Below are 18760 nucleotides of genomic sequence, written 5' to 3'. Positions count from 1 at the left end.
ATACACCACAAAGCTTTGTCCCCTGAACCTTGACACTCCCCCACTGTTGCTCGCTCTCTCTGTCCCCACGTGGCCCCAGGCTGTAAAGTCTCATACCCACTTGCTCCTCTGCCAGAACAGGCATTTTGTTCACCCTTCTAACTCAGCACATGGATAGAAACCCCACTGTCCCATTCTAACCTTTCATTTTGCCAGATGCAGCACATCCTTTTGGCCTCCTCCTATGGGGCTGGCTTCTCAGGTTCCTGATCACCTTGGCAGCCTCCTGATCACCTGAGTGAATTACTCTCATATCCTGTGACCAATTAAAACATTCACATTTTTCATTCTCCTCTGCCACATGCACCTGACAAGCCTCCAGCACTGAGAGAGAAACTCCTGCCATCAGTCATCCTGGGTCTGACCTTGATTTTTTTTTTTTTTTTACCTTTTTCAGTTCTGTCACACAGGTGCTGCCATTTATCAGGCATCTCCCTCCTCTTCTTCACAAACAAAGCCTCCCAGTGTCACCTATGCAGCAAATATATCACCATGTGCCAGCCTTTTGATGGGATCAGAGGGAAGAGAAACAAGGTAATTTATGATATTGCAATCCCATCATGCAAAAGCAATACTAATAACTTGCCACCAGACAAGTTCATTCTCCATAGCAATAAAATATATCTTCCCCCTTATGTTACAAAATGAATAACTGATTAGTCTTGCACTATCCTCTCACCTCAATAATCTTAATTATTATATGGTAATTAACATATGATGGCACATTAATTGTGCACATAAATCCTAGTATTAACTTTACTGCATATCTTTCATCTCAAAAAACAAAATAAAAAAGCCCCAGTAATGTACAATGATAAAAATGCTGTTTAGTATTTTGTCATGGAAGAAATGTGAAAAAATGCAACTTGAGTATCATAGGAAAGATTAATAGATTTTAATAAAGAAGTTGACAACTGAGTGAGCTCACTGAATCAAGACTCTAATCACTTAACAGCAAATTTTCTCCTTTTGTTTTATCTCTTATCTTTCTTCTTTTCCCTCTTGATACATCCTACAAACATTGACCAGACAAAATAACCATCTAGAAATTTCTTGGGGAACGACTTTCCAGGGCTAAGATTAATGACTGCAAGCATCAGGTATAATAGCAGGGGAAAAAGAAAACACACACACAAGAAATCTTTACAGCATCTAACTCTAGGATGCTTATTTTAAAATAATATATTTGAACATGCCAATTCAGTAGACATCTGTAAAGATTTTTGCCTCAAGTTATTTTCTTCATTTCCCATTTCTTTATGTAGTTAAATCAGCAAGTATAAATGTCTTCAGAAAAAAAAAAATCTTACATCAAACAAATATTGACATGACTTTTCAGGTCAGTTTCTGCAAGACCAGGATTTAAAAACAAATTAAATTTGATGTATGCCATTTCAGAGGTCATTTAGAAAGGTATATGCTGCACCTATTTTACAATGCAATCCCCAAGGAGGCAAACATACTGAATGCTGCAAGGAGACATTGCAATAATGAAGATAATTATGGTAATAGGCAGGTAGGTAATAGGGGCTTAATTAGATCAGAACAAGCATATTATTTAGAGAAAAAGAAATTTCAGTTCAATTAAAAGTAAATGACAACAACTCAGGTCAGTATTTATTTCAAGTTGAGAGATATAGTGCTTTCTTTCATCTTTAAGGGACTGAGATATCACAGCAAAAGGCAGTAAAAATATTTTATTGTCATCCAGCAGAGTCCAGTGTCACTGCATATGAAGGTCTTATCTGCCCTGGAATATTGCCATACTGATAGAGGCTGGGTAAACACCTAATTTCCTGATTTTCCTTTCTGATCTCCACAATTTTCAGTAGCAGAAGTGAGAGGGCATGAATCCTTTATTATTACATGAGTAAGGAATAAATAAATGTCCATTCCTGAAACGTGCTCTCACAGCAAAGGAAGGATTTTTATGAGATGGGCAGAGGAAGAAGTGAGCAGAACAACCCTGAGGATGGTCAGTGTCCATGTGAGCTGGTAGTGGTGCTGCAATGACACTACTCAGCTTTGCCACTGGAGAAAGCAAGCACACTTTCCCCCAGACAACTGTTCACAACACACTTTTGCTGAATTATTACCACTTGAAATGTGAATTTACTGCCTTCAAAATATGTATCTGACCAGCAACCAGTATGCAACCCAGAGTGCCACTGCCCTGCCTTGCCAGGTGACTCTGAAAGGTGAACAAGAAAGAAAGCAAGGTGGAAAGATATTGCTCAAAATTTCATTTCCAGACATCCATTTATTTTTGAGAGATTGTGATTCATTAGCATCCTCTGGCCCTGTGTATAGGTAAAAATAACTTTATGAGATGCATGATGGCACGGCAGAGCTGAACAGAAGAGAAAAGCAGTGCATGCTGCTGCAGGGTTATGCCTTTAGTGTGGGAAGACCAACAGCTCTGCTGTCATTGCATCATTTAACTTACAGAAGTGACTTTCACCTTTCTCTCTAGTGTCCTCTGCAGGTAGTTCAGCTTAGGATGAAGACAGTCACCAACACATGTGCTGTCTTGAAAGCTCTTGACTAGACAAATACCTTTTTCAGGCAGCGTAGGGTGGCCCTCACCTGTTATCTTGGCCAGCCAGGCAGCAGGCATTAAGCAAAGATATGACAGTTCTGATCCTCTGTGAGGTCATAAGGAATGATAACCCTTCAGAGACACACTCACTGTCCTTCCACTGCTTCTTGAACAAAGGGAACTCAAAATACCTCTAAAAATGAGGCTGGCTCTCGTTACTTTCTGCATTTTCTTTGAAACAAGTCTGCAACAACTCCTCAGAGACTACTCCAGTGCTGCTAATGGAAATTCTGTAAGCTCTAAATTGGATATTCTCATATATTATTTTTTAATTTTTTTTAATTTGCTTGTATTACAGCCCTAGGCCACTCTATTGGTTCTGAAAATAAGGTGTTTTACTGTTTCACTGTTCATGAACGAACTGACAAACTCCTGCCATCTAGAGGGTGGTTCCTGGAATGTATTTGAGGCAGATACTGCTTCACAGGGTAAAATTAAGATAAAAATCTCAGTGTCTACATATCTCCTTGTTGTTTTCCTAGATTTCTCCTTCTTTAACATTCATGAATTTATGTAAAAATGCCCAGTCCTTTCTTCAACAGGTCCATTCACTCATGAGAGTGGATTAGCTGACTAGGATAATGATTATAAAATAGATTAAAACTTTCTGTTTGTATTTTTTTTTCAATGCTGTAACATTTATCCTCATTGTGTTCTTGCATTCATGGCTGCCTAAAACAGACTACAATGGCCACAAGCAGAATACAAGAATACTGGTGATTAATTCACCAAGAAAAGTGAGACTTACACAAAAACACCTCCGAAAAGATGGTATTTGCTACATAGGTTTTTTAGTTAAACAGCGTGTGTCTATGGCTACTGACAATAATTAAAAAATGGCTTCTCCACACGCTTTCTCAGGAAGAATCAGCATCCAGTTTAGTGACCAGCACGACGTTTTTTTGTCGCTGAACAATAATGCTGTTTTCTGCGCATCCCCCACTAACTTGCTGCAAACACCGGAGGGAAAGCGCGACAAGCAAACCAAACATTGTGGGAGAATCGACAGCAAAAGTTAGGAGCGTCTTCGTGGAGAGGCAGTGATGGCCTTCAAGCGAAAATCACATTCCATAAGCAGCAGCCAACTTTCAGGAACAATCGCGTGGCCAAGTGCGATGTGAAGCAACGCAACCAAGCTCGCAGGAGCCAATCGACGGTCAAAGCTCACAAAGCACAAAAACCAAAAACCAAAAGATCTTACTTGCATGAAATATGTACCAAACCCTTTCTATGCGAAAGGCCGCGAATGCTACCCACGCATCTTCCATTAAATATCTATACAATGCAATTTCTAATGATTTTCACAGAGGGTTTTCTAGGCAAATAAGTCACTTGCATAACCTCAGACGAGACAGAGCTGCGCGCAGGGTTTTTTTTTTAATGTATAATTTCCCTTTTTTTAGCTACACTGTACTCGTACTATTGAGATAAATCAACACTTCATTTCAAGAAGCGCTCCCCCGACGCCCGCGCCTCTCCCCGTGAGGGGAAAGGGGCACAAAGATTGCCCGGAACGTTCCCGCCGGGCGGCGCGGGTCGGGCGGGCAGCGCACCGCGGCGCACCGCCACTTCCGGCTGCCGCGCGGCCGCCCGAGCCAGGTGCGAGCGGGAGTGGGAATGGGAGCGGGGGCGAGCCCGGGGCGCTGAAGGGGCGGCGGTGCCTCAGAAAGGCTGGGCTAGAGGCGCTGAGGGTCTCGGTTGCGGACACTTGCTGCTTCAGTGCCCTAGCAAGCGGAGAGGTGTCCGGCTCCCCCGTAGCCGAGTGCCGGGGAACGCGCAGCGGGGCGGCCCGGGCTGGCGGCGGGATGCGGCGGGGTTTGGGGGGCCAGTACTGAAGATGAGAGAAAGCGCTGAAAGCTGAAGGCCGGCAGTGTGCGTGCACAGGCGAAGAGCAGCGCTGCTGTCAGCCCACGGCCCCGGAGCGGATCTCGGCCGGCTCCCGGCTGGACGAGGTGCCGGTCCTGAGGAGGGAATGGGTCAGACGGGCTCCTGAGGAAAGCCCCGCACACTTACGGCACAGCAGCCCCCACTGCAGTTTTTAGCCGCTTTGCTTCCAAAAGATGGAGCAAGTCATGGGCATCACGGTGCCTGGAAAATGATTTTAGCGTTATTAGGGCGTTGTGTTAATTATCCTTTGAAGTATGAGTTACTATCAATACAGTTATTTTTGTTTGCAATTGTAATATTGTACGAGTGGTGAAACAGATTTTGAATACGCATGGAGTGGAAGCTGTTTGATGGTCAAGTACAAGAAACTCTGAAATAAAGAAAGCCTGTTCTGGGTTGGTATCTGTGATCTGATAAGGGCAGCCCCACTCGTTCCAGCTGCTCACCGTGCCTGTGGCACCAGGGTGGACAGTGTGCCACCAGATAATGAGGCAAGATGTCCTGCTCAGCACAGAAGATCCAGGAATCTGCTGGTGCAGTCAAGGGTGTGTCTTTGGAACCTCACCAGGGTCAAGAAGCTGTGAGTTCAGCAGAACTTAGGTGCTGGGCATTATTAATACACCTCACATAGAACCAGTGAAAATCCACCACCAGTCTTTGGAGCTGCGGTGGGAAATCTGTGGTCTTTGCCCGTGGTTGCCCTAGGAAGTAATGCAGCAAGAGAGCAACAGGAGGTGAAAATTTACAGAGTGGAACACAGGGCCGGGGACCCAGTACTCACATAACATGTTTTAGGGGTTTTCCTTTGAGCTGTTCACCTCATTCCTACACAGCCTCCTGATATCTGTGTCCTTGTGCCACAGCATCAGCCATTAAGCTGGAGTGTCACACTTACTCCCACAGCTGCTGCTGTGACCCAGGCACAGCAGTTCACCCTGAACAGGAAACTTCTAATGGGGGAACAACCCTTGTGCAGGATGCTCCGTGTGCAGGAGCTCCAGTGCTCTTTGGGGCAGCTCAGTTGTTCCCTCTGGGGCTGAGGGAGGAACCAGGCATTGTCCTACAACCTCTTACTTTAGGTCCTCCAGATGCACTTTTGTCTCCTACACGCCCCTCAGGTGTGTGGACTACAGACAGAATCCACTGGATCTTTCCTGCCTGAGCATTTGGTAACAGTGTACCAAAAGTGGAGGTAGAACTCTCTGCTGAGGCATTTGAATGCTAATTAGTGGTTTCAAAAGAGGTGATACTCTGATTTGAAAGGAATTGATGGTAGACAAGGTTTATGCTGTCACAGTTTCTGGAATCATGACATTGTTAAGCTCTAGTCCAAAAATTTCAAAGACATAAATTTCTTTAAAAATCTTCAGTCCAGGATGAAGACAACAAACAACTTAAATGAAAGCTCAGAGGAAAAGAGTGATAAGAATTTTGATCTACAGTATGTTGTTATTAGATGGTGTTTGAAAGCATGGATTCGCTCAACAGCCTTGCTAAGGGGACCTGACATTGCAGTTCTGTTGTTACTTAGTTCAGTGGAGATTTCTGAAAACTGCCATCTAAAATTTCTCATAATCTGTGTCCTCAGGCGGTGCTGGGGCAGTGCTTTTCATGAAAACATTTTGTCATTTTGGTGCTTTCCATTATGAGGGAATGTGAAGAAGTCAAGGTATAAATACTAGCCATTAGATTCTGTTAAATCAGCATTTGAGTGGTTTGAAAATTAGTGTGGAATCTTAACTTGGACTCCCAGGGTCAGAAATGTCAAGCTCTAGAATGATGGCAGTTGCCAGCAGGCAGCACAGCAATATAATTTTGACTACAAAATATGACACTAATATGATTTAAACACAGTGCAAAATGTTACAGGGTAAGAAAACTGATTTATGTGTGCTATCAAAAGCAAATTTCAATATCTGTTCAGGACAATATATTTCTGTGTTCAGGAGAGTTAGGATTCTTTGGTTTATAAGACTTTTTGAATGGAGATAATAATTTTTCTTCCAAGTTGAAGCTGCTAGAATTGACTGCCTGTTGATGCTACAACTGTCCTTACAGATGCTTATTAAATAGGCAAGGCAAACCAAAACCAGAGGTCCATCACAAATAAACCTACAGATAGTAATGGTTTCATTTTTTTTTTTAAAGGCAAAACACTTCAAAAATAGTTAAACAAAAAGTTCAGGACAGCAAAGTTTTCCAGATCACAAGATTGTTTATGGCTCATCACATGGCACTTCCTCGTGGATTGTCCCCTTATTCTACATTTCCAAAGAAACTTTCAGACAAGGAAATTAATGGAGTTGAAGCACAGCTAATTCAGGAACTGTAAGATCCGGGTTTAGTGCTGGGTGTGTCGTGTGTATCCATGTATTTACATACATAGTTTTGTGTGCATTCATTCCATACCTGGTTTTTTCCCCCCACAGATAGTGCAACATGCCTAAAAAGAAGACTGGTGCTCGTAAGAAAGCTGAGAACCGTCGGGAACGCGAGAAGCAGATAAGGGCTTCACGAGCCAACATAGACTTGGCCAAACATCCTTGTAATGCTTCAATGGTAAATTAACCTGGAGTATTCTGTGTTAAAATACCTAATTTTTAATTATGTAAACCCAGTGATAATACCTTGACTGCAATTAATGCCACTAGAATGTCATTCTTCCCCCTGTCCTTCCTTTATGTTTAAGGTTACGTTTTCACCAGAGAGAATATTGATTGAAAGGTTTGGATCCTAACTGTAACTCCTTGTGGAGGTCTGCAAATTTTATATATTTTACCTAGAATGAAAATAATTACCAGTGTTTTTGTTTCTTCTCCTTAGGAATGTGATAAGTGCCAAAGGTAAGATTTTTTACTCTTCTAAAACCAGAAGTTTAGTATTTGTTTCAGAGACTTTGCAGGTACTTTTTTAATGCTTTCTTTTAAGGCTTAATACTTCTTTTTTGTTTCTTTCCCTCCATGTGCTTAGACGACAGAAGAATAGAGCTTTTTGTTACTTCTGTAATTCAGTTCAGAAATTGCCCATTTGTGCACAATGTGGTGAGTAGAAATAATGAATGAAAACAAGCTGTCCTCGGTCCTAATTGTGGTGTTAAACTCTCAGTACCTGTGTTACAGTAGATTTATCTTAAAGTACCTCTGTGATGTGGAGCAGGTTCTTTTGAATCTGCTTTGAATATCCTGCTTGAGAAGTGGTCTTTGATCAGTATGTATGCCTCTAACCCCCACAGATTTGCAAGCCTGGATCATGGCTTGTCTTCTTTTGGAAAAAATGCCTCACTCTCTTTTAGATTTGAGAAATCTGTTTCCATAGATTGACCATGTGGAGCATTGTTTCATAACAGCAACAAAACTAAAAATGCTCTGACTGCTAGCAAGGCACCAATAAATACTGCTTTTTTAGGGATTACATAATTTCTGACCAATATCAATTAAAGCAACAATATATCATTGTATATGTATATACACAAACCCCCTTGCATGGGGTTGTAATGTCATATGCAACCCTTATTATTTATGTGGGCTTGAGGGCTGATGCTTTGAAATTGGAAGGACTCCTAGTGACAGAACTGGTCTGAATCAGGCTAAAATGCCCTTTGTTTTTAAGCAGCTGCTTGCTTGCAGGAGATGTTGATATTCACTTCATACTGACGTGAAATTTGTTGTTCCACTGTTTCAACACATCATTGCAGATTTTCAGTTTGTCACAAAGCAGTTTGGCTGTTTTGGAGTTTGACTCTCAGAGCTGCTGATATGCAGCTTTCAGTGCCTCTGTTGTGACCTGCAGATACTGAGCATTTCTGGAAGCCAGGCTGTTAGTGTGCAGTGGCAGTGTGTCACCCTCATAAGTCTCCTTCCTGTCACCATCCAGTGAAGTACTAAAAACATGCTCTCTGTCTTATGGTTCATATCTGTGTGTTGCATTTATCTTAACCTGGAGTATGTTTCTAGAGGAAAAACATTCCTATATAACATACTATATTGAGACCCAGAGTTTTCCAGATACAGACCATTAGAGCTGTTTGATGCTTAATCAAGCTTTGGGGACTTTAAACTAACAGCATCTTTCCAAGAGGAGCCCGTGAGGGATGGGAGTGAGGCAGCTCTGTTCCAGTGCTCCACACCCAGTAATGCCCCCACCACCTCTCACTGCCCAGCTCAGCTGCTTTTATGGTGGGACAGAACTAGCAGCAGGTTTAAACGTAACTCTTTAAGGTTTCATTGCTGGACTTTGACCTTAGTTTTTGTTCTTTGTTTTGACATTTGAAATTTTTGCCTCAAAACACAGAGCAGGATCAACACATTGTCTTATTATCTCAGTAGAGGGGCAAGAGATTTGACTGAAAACAGGTAAAAATTAATTTAACCTAAGGGAGGTGTGAAGGTGGCTTGCAGAATGCAACAGTAATGCAAACATCTTTGTTTGCATTATTTTTACCTAGATTTATGGTTAAGCAAGGCATTTAGTTGAAGTGCTGTTCTTAGAGAAACATGCATTCTACTTTTTAAAAAAATATTTTTACGTAATTTTCTTATGGTTGCTTGCCTTTTCCTTTGAAACAGGAAAAACCAAATGCATGATGAAGTCTTCAGACTGTGTTATAAAACACGCTGGTGTGTACAGTACTGGACTAGCTATGGTGGTATGTATACAAAATTACAACCTTCTTTGCACTACTGAGGATATTCTGTGCAAACCTTCCTGGAAAAAGGATAAAAGAGATTTATGGAATGATAGCAAGTACCATGCCAAGATTGTTTTTTTTCCTTCATTTTTATGTAACAAACAGATTTTTCCCTTATACTGAACCCCCCAGATTTTTCATATTTAGATTCAGCTCCTGCAAACTCCAGCACATATCCTGAATGCTAATGGATCTGTGTTGGTAGCAGGCTCTAAGCACATGCATGGAGAGCACTGGACTCTTACATGCCCCATAGACAATTCCCAGCCTTCATTAAAATGTAGGATTATTCTGCAGAAACCTGCAGACTTTTGTCGCAGAGATCATCAGTATCACAGAGAGGAATCTGTTCCATTAGAGGGGAACTTTAATGAACAAAACTCCTCTTTTGGGCTCTTAGTGGGAGATAATTAGTTCCAGGCCTTTGAAGTTCTTTTCTTAGAAGGACAAGTTAGTGTCTGCATTCTGGAAAGCAAGGTGTGACATGTCACAGCCCCTGGATTAAGTGGACAAAACCTCTGTCCTGTTGCTGCCTGCAGCTGGCAGTCAGTTGTTCCCAGTAGCACAGCCAGCCTTTGCCTGCTGGTGTTCCTGAACTCATCCCATGCCTTCACTGATGCAAGATTCATCATTCTTTTCTTGGCTTTGTGTGCACGTAATGCACATCATAATTAGTTACCTATGGGCTGAGAAGGTTTCTTAAATGGTACAGTTAAAGATAGCTGGAGATCTTATAATTTAATCAAAGTGTCTAACTTTTACTTCTAATGACTTATTTGATCTTTGCTCTCTGCAAAGCTTGTGCTCTAATATAGCAGAGTTTAAAATCCAAATGAGTGATTTCAGCTGTAAGAGTCTAGAGGCATTTTTCAGATCTTCTTTGAAAACTCATTTTTCCAGAACATTGTTATTTTTTTATGGATCCCAGGTTTCGATTGGAGGACACAATTTTCTATGTGCAAAATGTGTGATAAGAAATGTAAAAATCAATTGAGATAGATAACCCAATTATTATGCATCATACTTAATCCTTCAGAAATGAATAACAAACAAACACAAACTGTGGAACAGCTTGGTCAGGACACGGGTTTGGTTCAATTCTCCCACTCAACCCAAGTGAGCCCATTGAGAGAATGGATATTAGGATACATTGAGGATTGTGGGATAAGCCTGTTGGTATTGCAGAATTCCTGAGATGATATCTTGCTGTGATTGCAGGGTGCAATCTGTGATTTCTGTGAAGCCTGGGTGTGCCACGGGAGGAAGTGTCTCAGCACCCATGCATGTATGTGCCCTCTGGCAGATGCAGAATGCATTGAGTGTGAAAGAAGTGTCTGGGACCATGGTAGGTTGCTCACATTTAAAAATAAGAAAATATAAATTACACTTCTTTCCTTACATTGCTTAAGTTAGTGCATCTATATTCTTAACATAGGCTTTTTAGTCTTCACTGGTTAGTCCTTGCAGTATGTTTGTTCAAAGCAATGATTCTCCCCATTTAAAAAATTGTCATTGTACAGTGGGGAAAGTAAATGACCTGCTCAAGAACATACAGTGCTCAATTCAGGGATGATGATGTAGTCTAAATTGTAATGGTTCTATCAGCTTAATTAATCACATAATTAAGCACTGCATCAAGTAGCCAACACAGTTTTCTGCCATTCTTACTCCATTGTTCTGCACTAGCACAGGTATTTGGATTCCCAGTTGCTTAGAAAACCATACAGGTCTCCATTTATGGAATCCTTTAAAGTGTTTATTTCAAGGGTGTCTCAGAGCTGAGCAGAGAAGACTGGATGAGAGTGCCATCTGATTTAAGAAAAATAGTTAATGCTACAATCAAATTAAAATGAAGAAAAGTACTAGAAGTAATACTTGCTTCATAGTTAATGCTGTCTTATGTTGTAGGATAGGAGGTATTTTTCAGTGTAATAATGGATGGCAGTATCTAATTTAGGACCTTGAAGCATTTTTGACAGAAGGGAGAACTGTTCTTCAGTCAAAACTTCTGCCTAAATTGTTTGCAGAGCAGGACTTGATGCCTGTGCCCATTGTTGACTATTTTGCCTTGATAAATCTTTCAGGAGGCAGAATATTTGCCTGCTCTTTTTGCCATGATTTCCTCTGTGAAGATGATCAGTTTGAACATCAAGCCAGCTGCCAAGTTTTGGAAGCAGAGACATTTAAATGTAAGTTAGCTATTCATAGTCCCTTTTACCAAAGCCAAGCAGACTCTCTGCTTGCTTCCTCTGTGCTCCAGAATCCTCTCTATCACCTTTCCCAAGTAGATTTTGCCACTGCTGGAGGGAAGGACCTGTTTCCTTTGTACTGGCTTTTGGTATTCAGTTCTCCAGACTAGAACTTCTTTCTCTTTCATGGATCTTCCTCCATGCCAGAGCATACATGGCAGTTGTTTTCCTGCCAGGCTCTTACAGGCCTCCCATGGGAGCTGCCCTTGCAGGAGCCAGAGTTCTCCAAAGTTGGAGTGTTGGCAGTGGCAGGACTATAGCAAAACAACTGGAAGTGCTGATGCTGCTTTTTCATTCCACAGAGCTCTGCAGGCAGAAGGAGCTGTCTTCCACTCCTCTGACCAGTGATGAGCTAGTTCTAGATACCTGTTCCTCCTGGAAGACAGCTGCTCTAAACAATGCCACCTGTCTTAGTCTGGCTAAACTTCCCCAGGTTGCTGTGGAAGGCCTGTGTGCTGGTGAAAGGTTAGCAGCTACTCGAGTCCTGAGGAAGGCTGTGACTCAGCAGTCATCATCTGACTCAGTGAGACAGAATGAGCACAAAGGGAGGTGACAAAAATAGTCCCAGAGTATGATTTCAGTGTTCCTTTCCTCTCTGACCAGTGGACTGTGGACATATGTGTGAGTAGTGTATCAGATGCTGATCTGTGCTTGCTCTGAGTAAAGCACAGGTAGCTGAACACTTTATGTTCTTTTGAACTTTGATTAATTGTGTGGACAAAACTGAAAACTGGTATTTGTAAGAGCACGTGATGGTCGTGCCTGACTTTTCTCATCCATTATTCATCTCTGGCTGAAACGGGGAATCTTCAAGGGAAGTTAAAAAAAAACAACAGTAAAACAATGCAAGCCATGACTATGCATATTTGAAATAACTAGGTTTTTCTACCACTATTTCTTGCCTACCCACCATTAAATACGATTTGGTTTATCACAATAAAAGTATTTGTCTGCCCTTCCCAAAACTTACATGCATGTATTTTCATTCTACATTTTCAATTCTTATAGCAGAAATTCAAGGTGCTCTTTATCATAAAGCTGTTTTCCTTTGAATTGACAAATCTCTTGTCTTAATTGATTTCTCCTGGTCCTGAATATTTGTGATTTCCATGTTGTAATCAGTGTCTTTGGATATCTCTTATCTCCTTTTCATCTCCCAAACTTTTGTTCCTAGCCAGTTATTTTTTAAGCCTTGCTTAGCTCCCTTGATGTATTCTGCCAGAATTTCTTCCTGCGCAGCAATATTGAGACAGCAACATCTGTTCCACAAGAATGTTTTCAATGATTGTTGGAAGCTCCCAATTCACAGATGTGGTATCACACCCTGAATAGAGAGGTTTTTTTGAGGGTTTTCACTGTTTTGGTGTTTTGTGGCACAGAGCAGACTTGGTAGAGACAAGATTTTTGTCAGCGAGGTAACAAGATTATAAAACCTGTACTTTTACAGAATACATGATCTTCAAGTATGGTCATGCAAATATAAATTCCTTTTTACCTGTGAGAAAGGTACTGTTACTTTCCATCACTATCTGAGAGAGGTTTTTTAGATGCTCCAAAAATGATCAATCTATATGCATCAGCATTTCCAGTTCCATATTTAAACACATGTCAAAGCTCTAAATCCCATGTCTGTCCTGCTCATGTGGAGAACTCATGATATTTATTACTTCAGATTCAAAAAGTGCTGTCACAGGGGTTAGACAAGGAGGAAAGGAAATGAACTTGCACAGAAACTGGTAAAGTATGTGTTACTGCTTCTCAAGGAGTAACTGTTCACCAAACTTCGTGCTGCTGACAATTTCTGAGTGTTTGCCATTACTGTGCTCCCTCTAGTGGAATAATAAAAACAATTTGAAGCTCAAGACAAGTTAAATTTTGGGCACTGATCCTGCTCTTTGCAGCTTCTGTGCCAGCTCCAGTTCTTTAACACAGATAGACTCTCTTATGAAATTTTGTGCAGTCAAGTACATTTCCAGAGGATATGACAGAAAATACAGAATGTAACAACTCTTCTAGGTTTGAAAGTTTGCAGGCTTAAAGTGTTCTTACATCTCTAGAACTCCTTTTGAATGTTGTGAGAAAAGGAAAAGCGTGATGAAACCTTAACACCAAATTGGTTCTGAAGCTTCAGCTTTTAAAAGTTTGGAAGCTCAAGAAATAGTTTAATGTTTTCCCCTCTTGAAATTTCATTTTTTGTTTCAAAAATGAAGTTTAGAGTTAAAATGATACTGTGGGCTAAAATGAGTGAATGACACTGCCAGAGTGCAGTTGTGTCAGGGAGTTGAAGCAAAATGCCTCAAGTATGGCATTGCATTCTTTTGCAAGGCTTTATAAACATTTCAGGTCTGCAGTTTCCAAGTACTGAATTTGTCACACTGCTTTTCTCCAACAGGTGTCTCCTGTAACAGGCTGGGGCAGCATTCCTGCCTGCGTTGTAAGGTAAAGAATACCGTTTGTGAGGAGCTGATTTTAGGCTCCTCCTTGGCCTCCAAGGCTGGTATCAGACCTTGCCATGCCTTCTTCTCCATGATTAAAAGGAAATTCATACTTTTGTATTAGTTTCTGTAGCTTGGGGTCAGACCTGTGGGGGACCAAAGTTCTTTCATCTGTGCTTGCCTGTGAACCACAAGACAGTGTAGGTGATCTTTGCCCTGCCCTTTTAGCTGAAGTTGGGCCTGCAACATGTTGGGGTTTTTAAAAAAACCAAGATAATAAAATAAATCCTTGGTCATGAACAGAAGCCAAGGCTTTGGAATGCTTTGATCCAGCATAGAATAAAACAATTACAAAAGTTGTTCTTTTAAACAATGAAGTGGTTATCTGACCAGAAATGGCTGCATTCAAAGGAGTGATCTCCACAGCTAATCCAGTTTTCCATGTGAACAGGCTGATTTGTTGACATTGGTTTTACACACTCAGAAGTAATTTTGTATAAAAAGTTCCACCTGTTTCATCATCAGCATTGCCCAGATTTCTCCAGGTGCTGGTTCATTGCCTGCTCTTACTCTTCTTACCCTCCATATGTTTTCCCTGCACTCTCCTGTGTCATCGATGGCCTATTCCAAATTGTTCCTTTCTCCAGGTATTTTCACTGCACCCCAGTGCTCAGTATGTGAACTTGCCATCTCTAATTCTTGCCTTCAGGCCCCTGCATAGTTTTCTTCTGGCATACATCTCATTATTTAAGCTTGTCAACACAAAGCCAAGTTTGCCAGGCTCCTTGTGGACAGCATTCTCTGTTTATTGGCATTTTTATCCAGCCTCTTCCCCAGAAACCCTGGAACCACACTGAACACAGATTGGTTCCTCTGTGCACAGACCCCATGTCCCCTGCAAGAGAGGCCTCATTAAATTTTAATCCCAGCCAGAAAACCCTGCTGCTGTTAGACACATTTTTGCTTGCTTCTTGCTGAAGAATGTGCTTCTATGATTAAAACATTTGGCCTTTGTATTCTCCCTTCAACACACAGGCTTGTTTTTGTGACGATCACGTGCGAAGTAAGGTATTCAAGCAGGAAAAAGGGAAAAAGCCTCCTTGCCCTAAATGTGGCCATGAAACTCAGCAGACAAAGGATCTGAGCATGTCAAGTAAGCCAGTTTCTCTAGCTAATAAGCCATACAAGTGCCATTAGTGGCTAATTTCTGCCTAGGAGCACTGGGTAAAGTCTGGTTACTTTCAATTCTTTTGCACTGTTTTGCTTCATTTGTTTTGAGAAAAAACTTCGGTGTTTCTGAGCTCTGGAGCAGTCTCATTCTTAACCATTAATTGATTCCAAGAAAGTGAAAACTTTTGTTTAGTTTGAGATTTTAGTTGTGGAAAAAATGAAAAATAATTGCCATGTAAACTACTCTTCAGGTAGTGGGAAAAAAAAAAAAAGATAAAAATGTTGGGTTGGTGGTAACATGATGATTTTTCTTTGCCTGCAGCACGCTCTTTAAAGTTTGGCCGACAGACTGGAGGAGAAGATGCAGATGGAGCTTCTGGTTATGATTCCTACTGGAAAAACCTTTCCTCCAGCAAGACTGGGGATGCAGGTGACCGTGAGGATGAATATGAAGAGTATGAGGCAGAAGATGATGATGAAGATGAGAATGATGAGCGAGGCAAAGATTCAGATTCTGAGGCCACAGATGTATTCAGCAATTTGAATTTAGGAAGGACCTATGCTAGTGGGTATGCACATTATGAGGAATCAGAAGATTAATCTTAGCATGCTGGCAAGCTAAAAACATTTGGAAGGAGCCAAGCAATGCTTCACTGAGTTGTGTACATGCCAGTAAGATAGCTCTATCAGGTACTTACATATCAGAGTTAGAGAGTAAAGAGTGTGGCACTTCTGCAGTAACTCTAAGGGACATTTTTCCTGTGTATGAACTGACGTTGGGTTTGGGACTGGGGGAGAAAATGGGATATTTTCATTCCCATAAAGAGCAGAATGGTTTTGTCCTTGAGTATAATGGTTCAATGACAGTTTCTCCTATCAACACAGGAATGTGGGAAAGCTGTAGAACTTGCTTTCATTTGCCCATCAGAAATTAAGTTATTTTTTACAATATTTTTTGTTAACTGATTTCATACATTAATGCAGTGGTGGGTTGGTGACTGCATCTTTTTTGGTCTGCACAATAAAAGTCAACTGCATTCTCTAATGAACTGTCATAAATATTGATCTCCCTTGAGTAGCTGGAAAGCAGGTTGTATACAAAGTGTAAATTGGCAGTGAAATTACTACCATGTTTATGTCAGTATGGCAAATCAATGTAGTTCTCTGTGTATTTGCACATCCCCTTTTTAGTATTTTTATTATTAGATATTAATTTGTGGGGGTGTATATAGTCACTATAAGAGCACCCCAGATAATCAAAACTATTACAGGAATAAAATGTTCGTATGCTCTCTGCCATAAAAATCTGTAATGCAGTTTCCCTTTAGATGAAAAGGAGACTGGTTTCTTCTGTACCTAGCCTTTAACTCTTTTCCTTGCATATGATTAAAAAAAAAAGAAAGACAGGAAACAATGCTGTGTATGAACTGATGTAAGATAACATGTGGGGTTCAAAATGCTGGGTCCAAATTCTGTTCTGTGCAAGCCTGCCAGTACAAGGCAAATGATCAGCACTTCTCAGCTGAGAAGGTGACACCTGCAGAAGTGTTTGTAGTGGTTCTGATTTGAAAGGGAACATGTTAATTACCCATACACAGATCCAAGGGATGGCATTTCTTTTCCCTCTGTAAGGGAATGTTTTACAGCAGACAGATCATGATACAAGGGCAGCCACCTGAAGTGTCGCTCCAGCTTTCTAAATGCCATGCTTTAATTCAAGAGAGCCCTTTTTGTTACCTGTCAAATACTGAACTGATTATATCATTACCTGCTTTTGTGGTGTTTCTCTACTCTTTCTTAACAGCTAAAGGTTATGTGTTGGCAGAGCATACCCTATTGAGAATCATTTTTAATGATGTTAGAATTGCCAAATGAACATTTCGTAGCAAAACAGGATTGGAAAACTTGGTCTTGATACATCCCTCCTAAAGACATCTACTAAATGCACGAAAGACAGGAGCTGGGATCCATCCAGGACAAAAACAAACTGCCAAAGAGCACAACTTGGTTATGGCAGCTGAGGGAGAAACTCTGTAGGAGAAAGGGCACAACTGGTGAGTGCATGCCTTCAGAACCAGAGAGGAAACGAATTGAATGCACTGTCTGGAAGCCAAATCCCCTTCAAACACTGAAACATCCAATATCATGTGCAAAGGTCTATCTTAAATTATGCTGAGAGATGTCTTGATTAATCTTTTGCATAACCAAACTTGAAGTGACAGAAGCAGGACACCTGCCAGTTCAACACTGTTTGTTTATTTATTTGTGACATTGGCGTGTGTGAGAGGATTTCTGCTCAGCTTCATGTGGTCCAAAAACATCCACACTGAGTCCATCTGTGGCTGGTCAATTCCAGCAACAATGCCAGTTTTTAAATCTTGGCTCATGTTTCAAATGCAAACACGTACACATCAGTACTGAAGAAAGTACATGTATTTCTGCCTATATGTAAAATTATGTCTGCTTGTGTGTCATTTATTAATATTACTTAAACACATAAAACCACCTCCTTAAGGTTCTTGGCTCTTGAATTAGATTTTTCCCCTCTGAAATCTGCTGCTGTCACTGGCCATGCCAAAGGCTGCTGACATAACAGAATTAATCATCATAATCAGGAAGAAGAATTATTCATTTTCTCATTGAAGTGCCCTTGCACTGATCCTTGCTAGATCAATACTCCTGAGCTAATATGTGTTCCTATGGCACATTGGAAGTGAGGGTCACAGCAGTGCCTGCAGCAGATGCTCAGGGTACCTGATGTAATTTAGCAAGGTCACTACTCAGTGGATATTTATTTGCTTTGCTTTTGTGCTGCTGCTCAGACCACTGAAAACGCCTGTGCTGTCAGCCTGTCTGGAAATTGGGATCAGGAATTAGCCCTGCAATGCCTGGCCTTCCAGGGGTCAAAACAGGCAAGTTTAAGCTGCTTTAAAGTAATCTGGTGGATTCAGGCTGGAACAGACAAACATGTCAATCTGTGGCAGCACAGGCCAGATAGGATGTGATGGGTTGTGTTTTCTCTGCTTATTCAGTACAGCTAAAAGCAGGTGCTCTGTTTGGGATGGGCCCTCAGAGCTTGCTTTCAGAGAAAGTGCATCATTTTGGTTATCTTAAGGTAAATGGTGGGAACAGGATGGAACAGAAAATGAACATGTATTCTGACTTCACTGAAAAACAGGTCAGGGATAAAATCATATTCACTCCGTTTTTCTTCCTTGCTGTACATTTCCTTTGAAAATCTTGTCCCTAATTAAAAGAAGTTCTGATTTGAGAGAGGGACAATTCTGACACAGAACCAGTAATGCCCATGAGTTGTGTTGTACTCCAGGAAGCTAAGACCTTGATAAAATCTTACACTTCATGCTTTTTAACCTCTGTGATGACCATTTAAACAAAGCTTAAGTAGGACTTGAATTAAAATCACAGCAGCATTTATTGTGTATGTAGAAACTAAAAAAAAAAAAATGCTTTGGTCACTCCTGTAAGCTCTTGTCTTGCATTTGTTTATTATGGTGACAGTACCAACTCATTATGAATTCATTGGGTACTCTTCTAGATTTAATGCATTTTCCTTTATACTCAGGTGCGATTTAGCATCTGTGACTGGGAGTCTTTTGATCAATCCAATATTGCTAGTTTTCTTTCCAGAAAATGAATGGGAAGATCATTAAAATGTACTGAGTAACTGAAAAAG

The 18760-nt window shown here is 41.0% G+C and overlaps 1 protein-coding gene across 2 annotated transcripts; it reads left to right on the top strand.

The window, feature by feature from the left end:
• Positions 1-4218: 4218 nt before the first annotated feature.
• Positions 4219-16151, top strand: ZNF330 (zinc finger protein 330). Of its 2 annotated transcripts, XM_062493931.1 has the most exons (10): positions 4219-4237; positions 6955-7084; positions 7349-7368; positions 7496-7566; positions 9091-9170; positions 10431-10557; positions 11297-11401; positions 13854-13900; positions 14932-15049; positions 15389-16151. In XM_062493931.1, exons 2-10 carry the CDS (start codon positions 6965-6967, stop codon positions 15664-15666), a joined length of 966 nt encoding a protein of 321 aa, XP_062349915.1. In that variant the 5' UTR covers positions 4219-4237; positions 6955-6964; the 3' UTR covers positions 15667-16151. The 2 variants fall into 2 exon arrangements, with proteins under 2 accessions (XP_062349915.1, XP_062349917.1); XM_062493933.1 differs by lacking the exon at positions 4219-4237 and having other exon boundaries at positions 6941-7084.
• The last annotated feature ends 2609 nt before the right edge of the window (positions 16152-18760 follow it).

Source organism: Cinclus cinclus, chromosome 5 (assembly GCF_963662255.1).
Source record: "Cinclus cinclus chromosome 5, bCinCin1.1, whole genome shotgun sequence".
Taxonomy (NCBI): Eukaryota; Metazoa; Chordata; class Aves; order Passeriformes; family Cinclidae; genus Cinclus; species Cinclus cinclus.
Note: the sequence above shows the minus strand (reverse complement) of the source record. Positions and strands in the feature narration are given on the sequence as shown.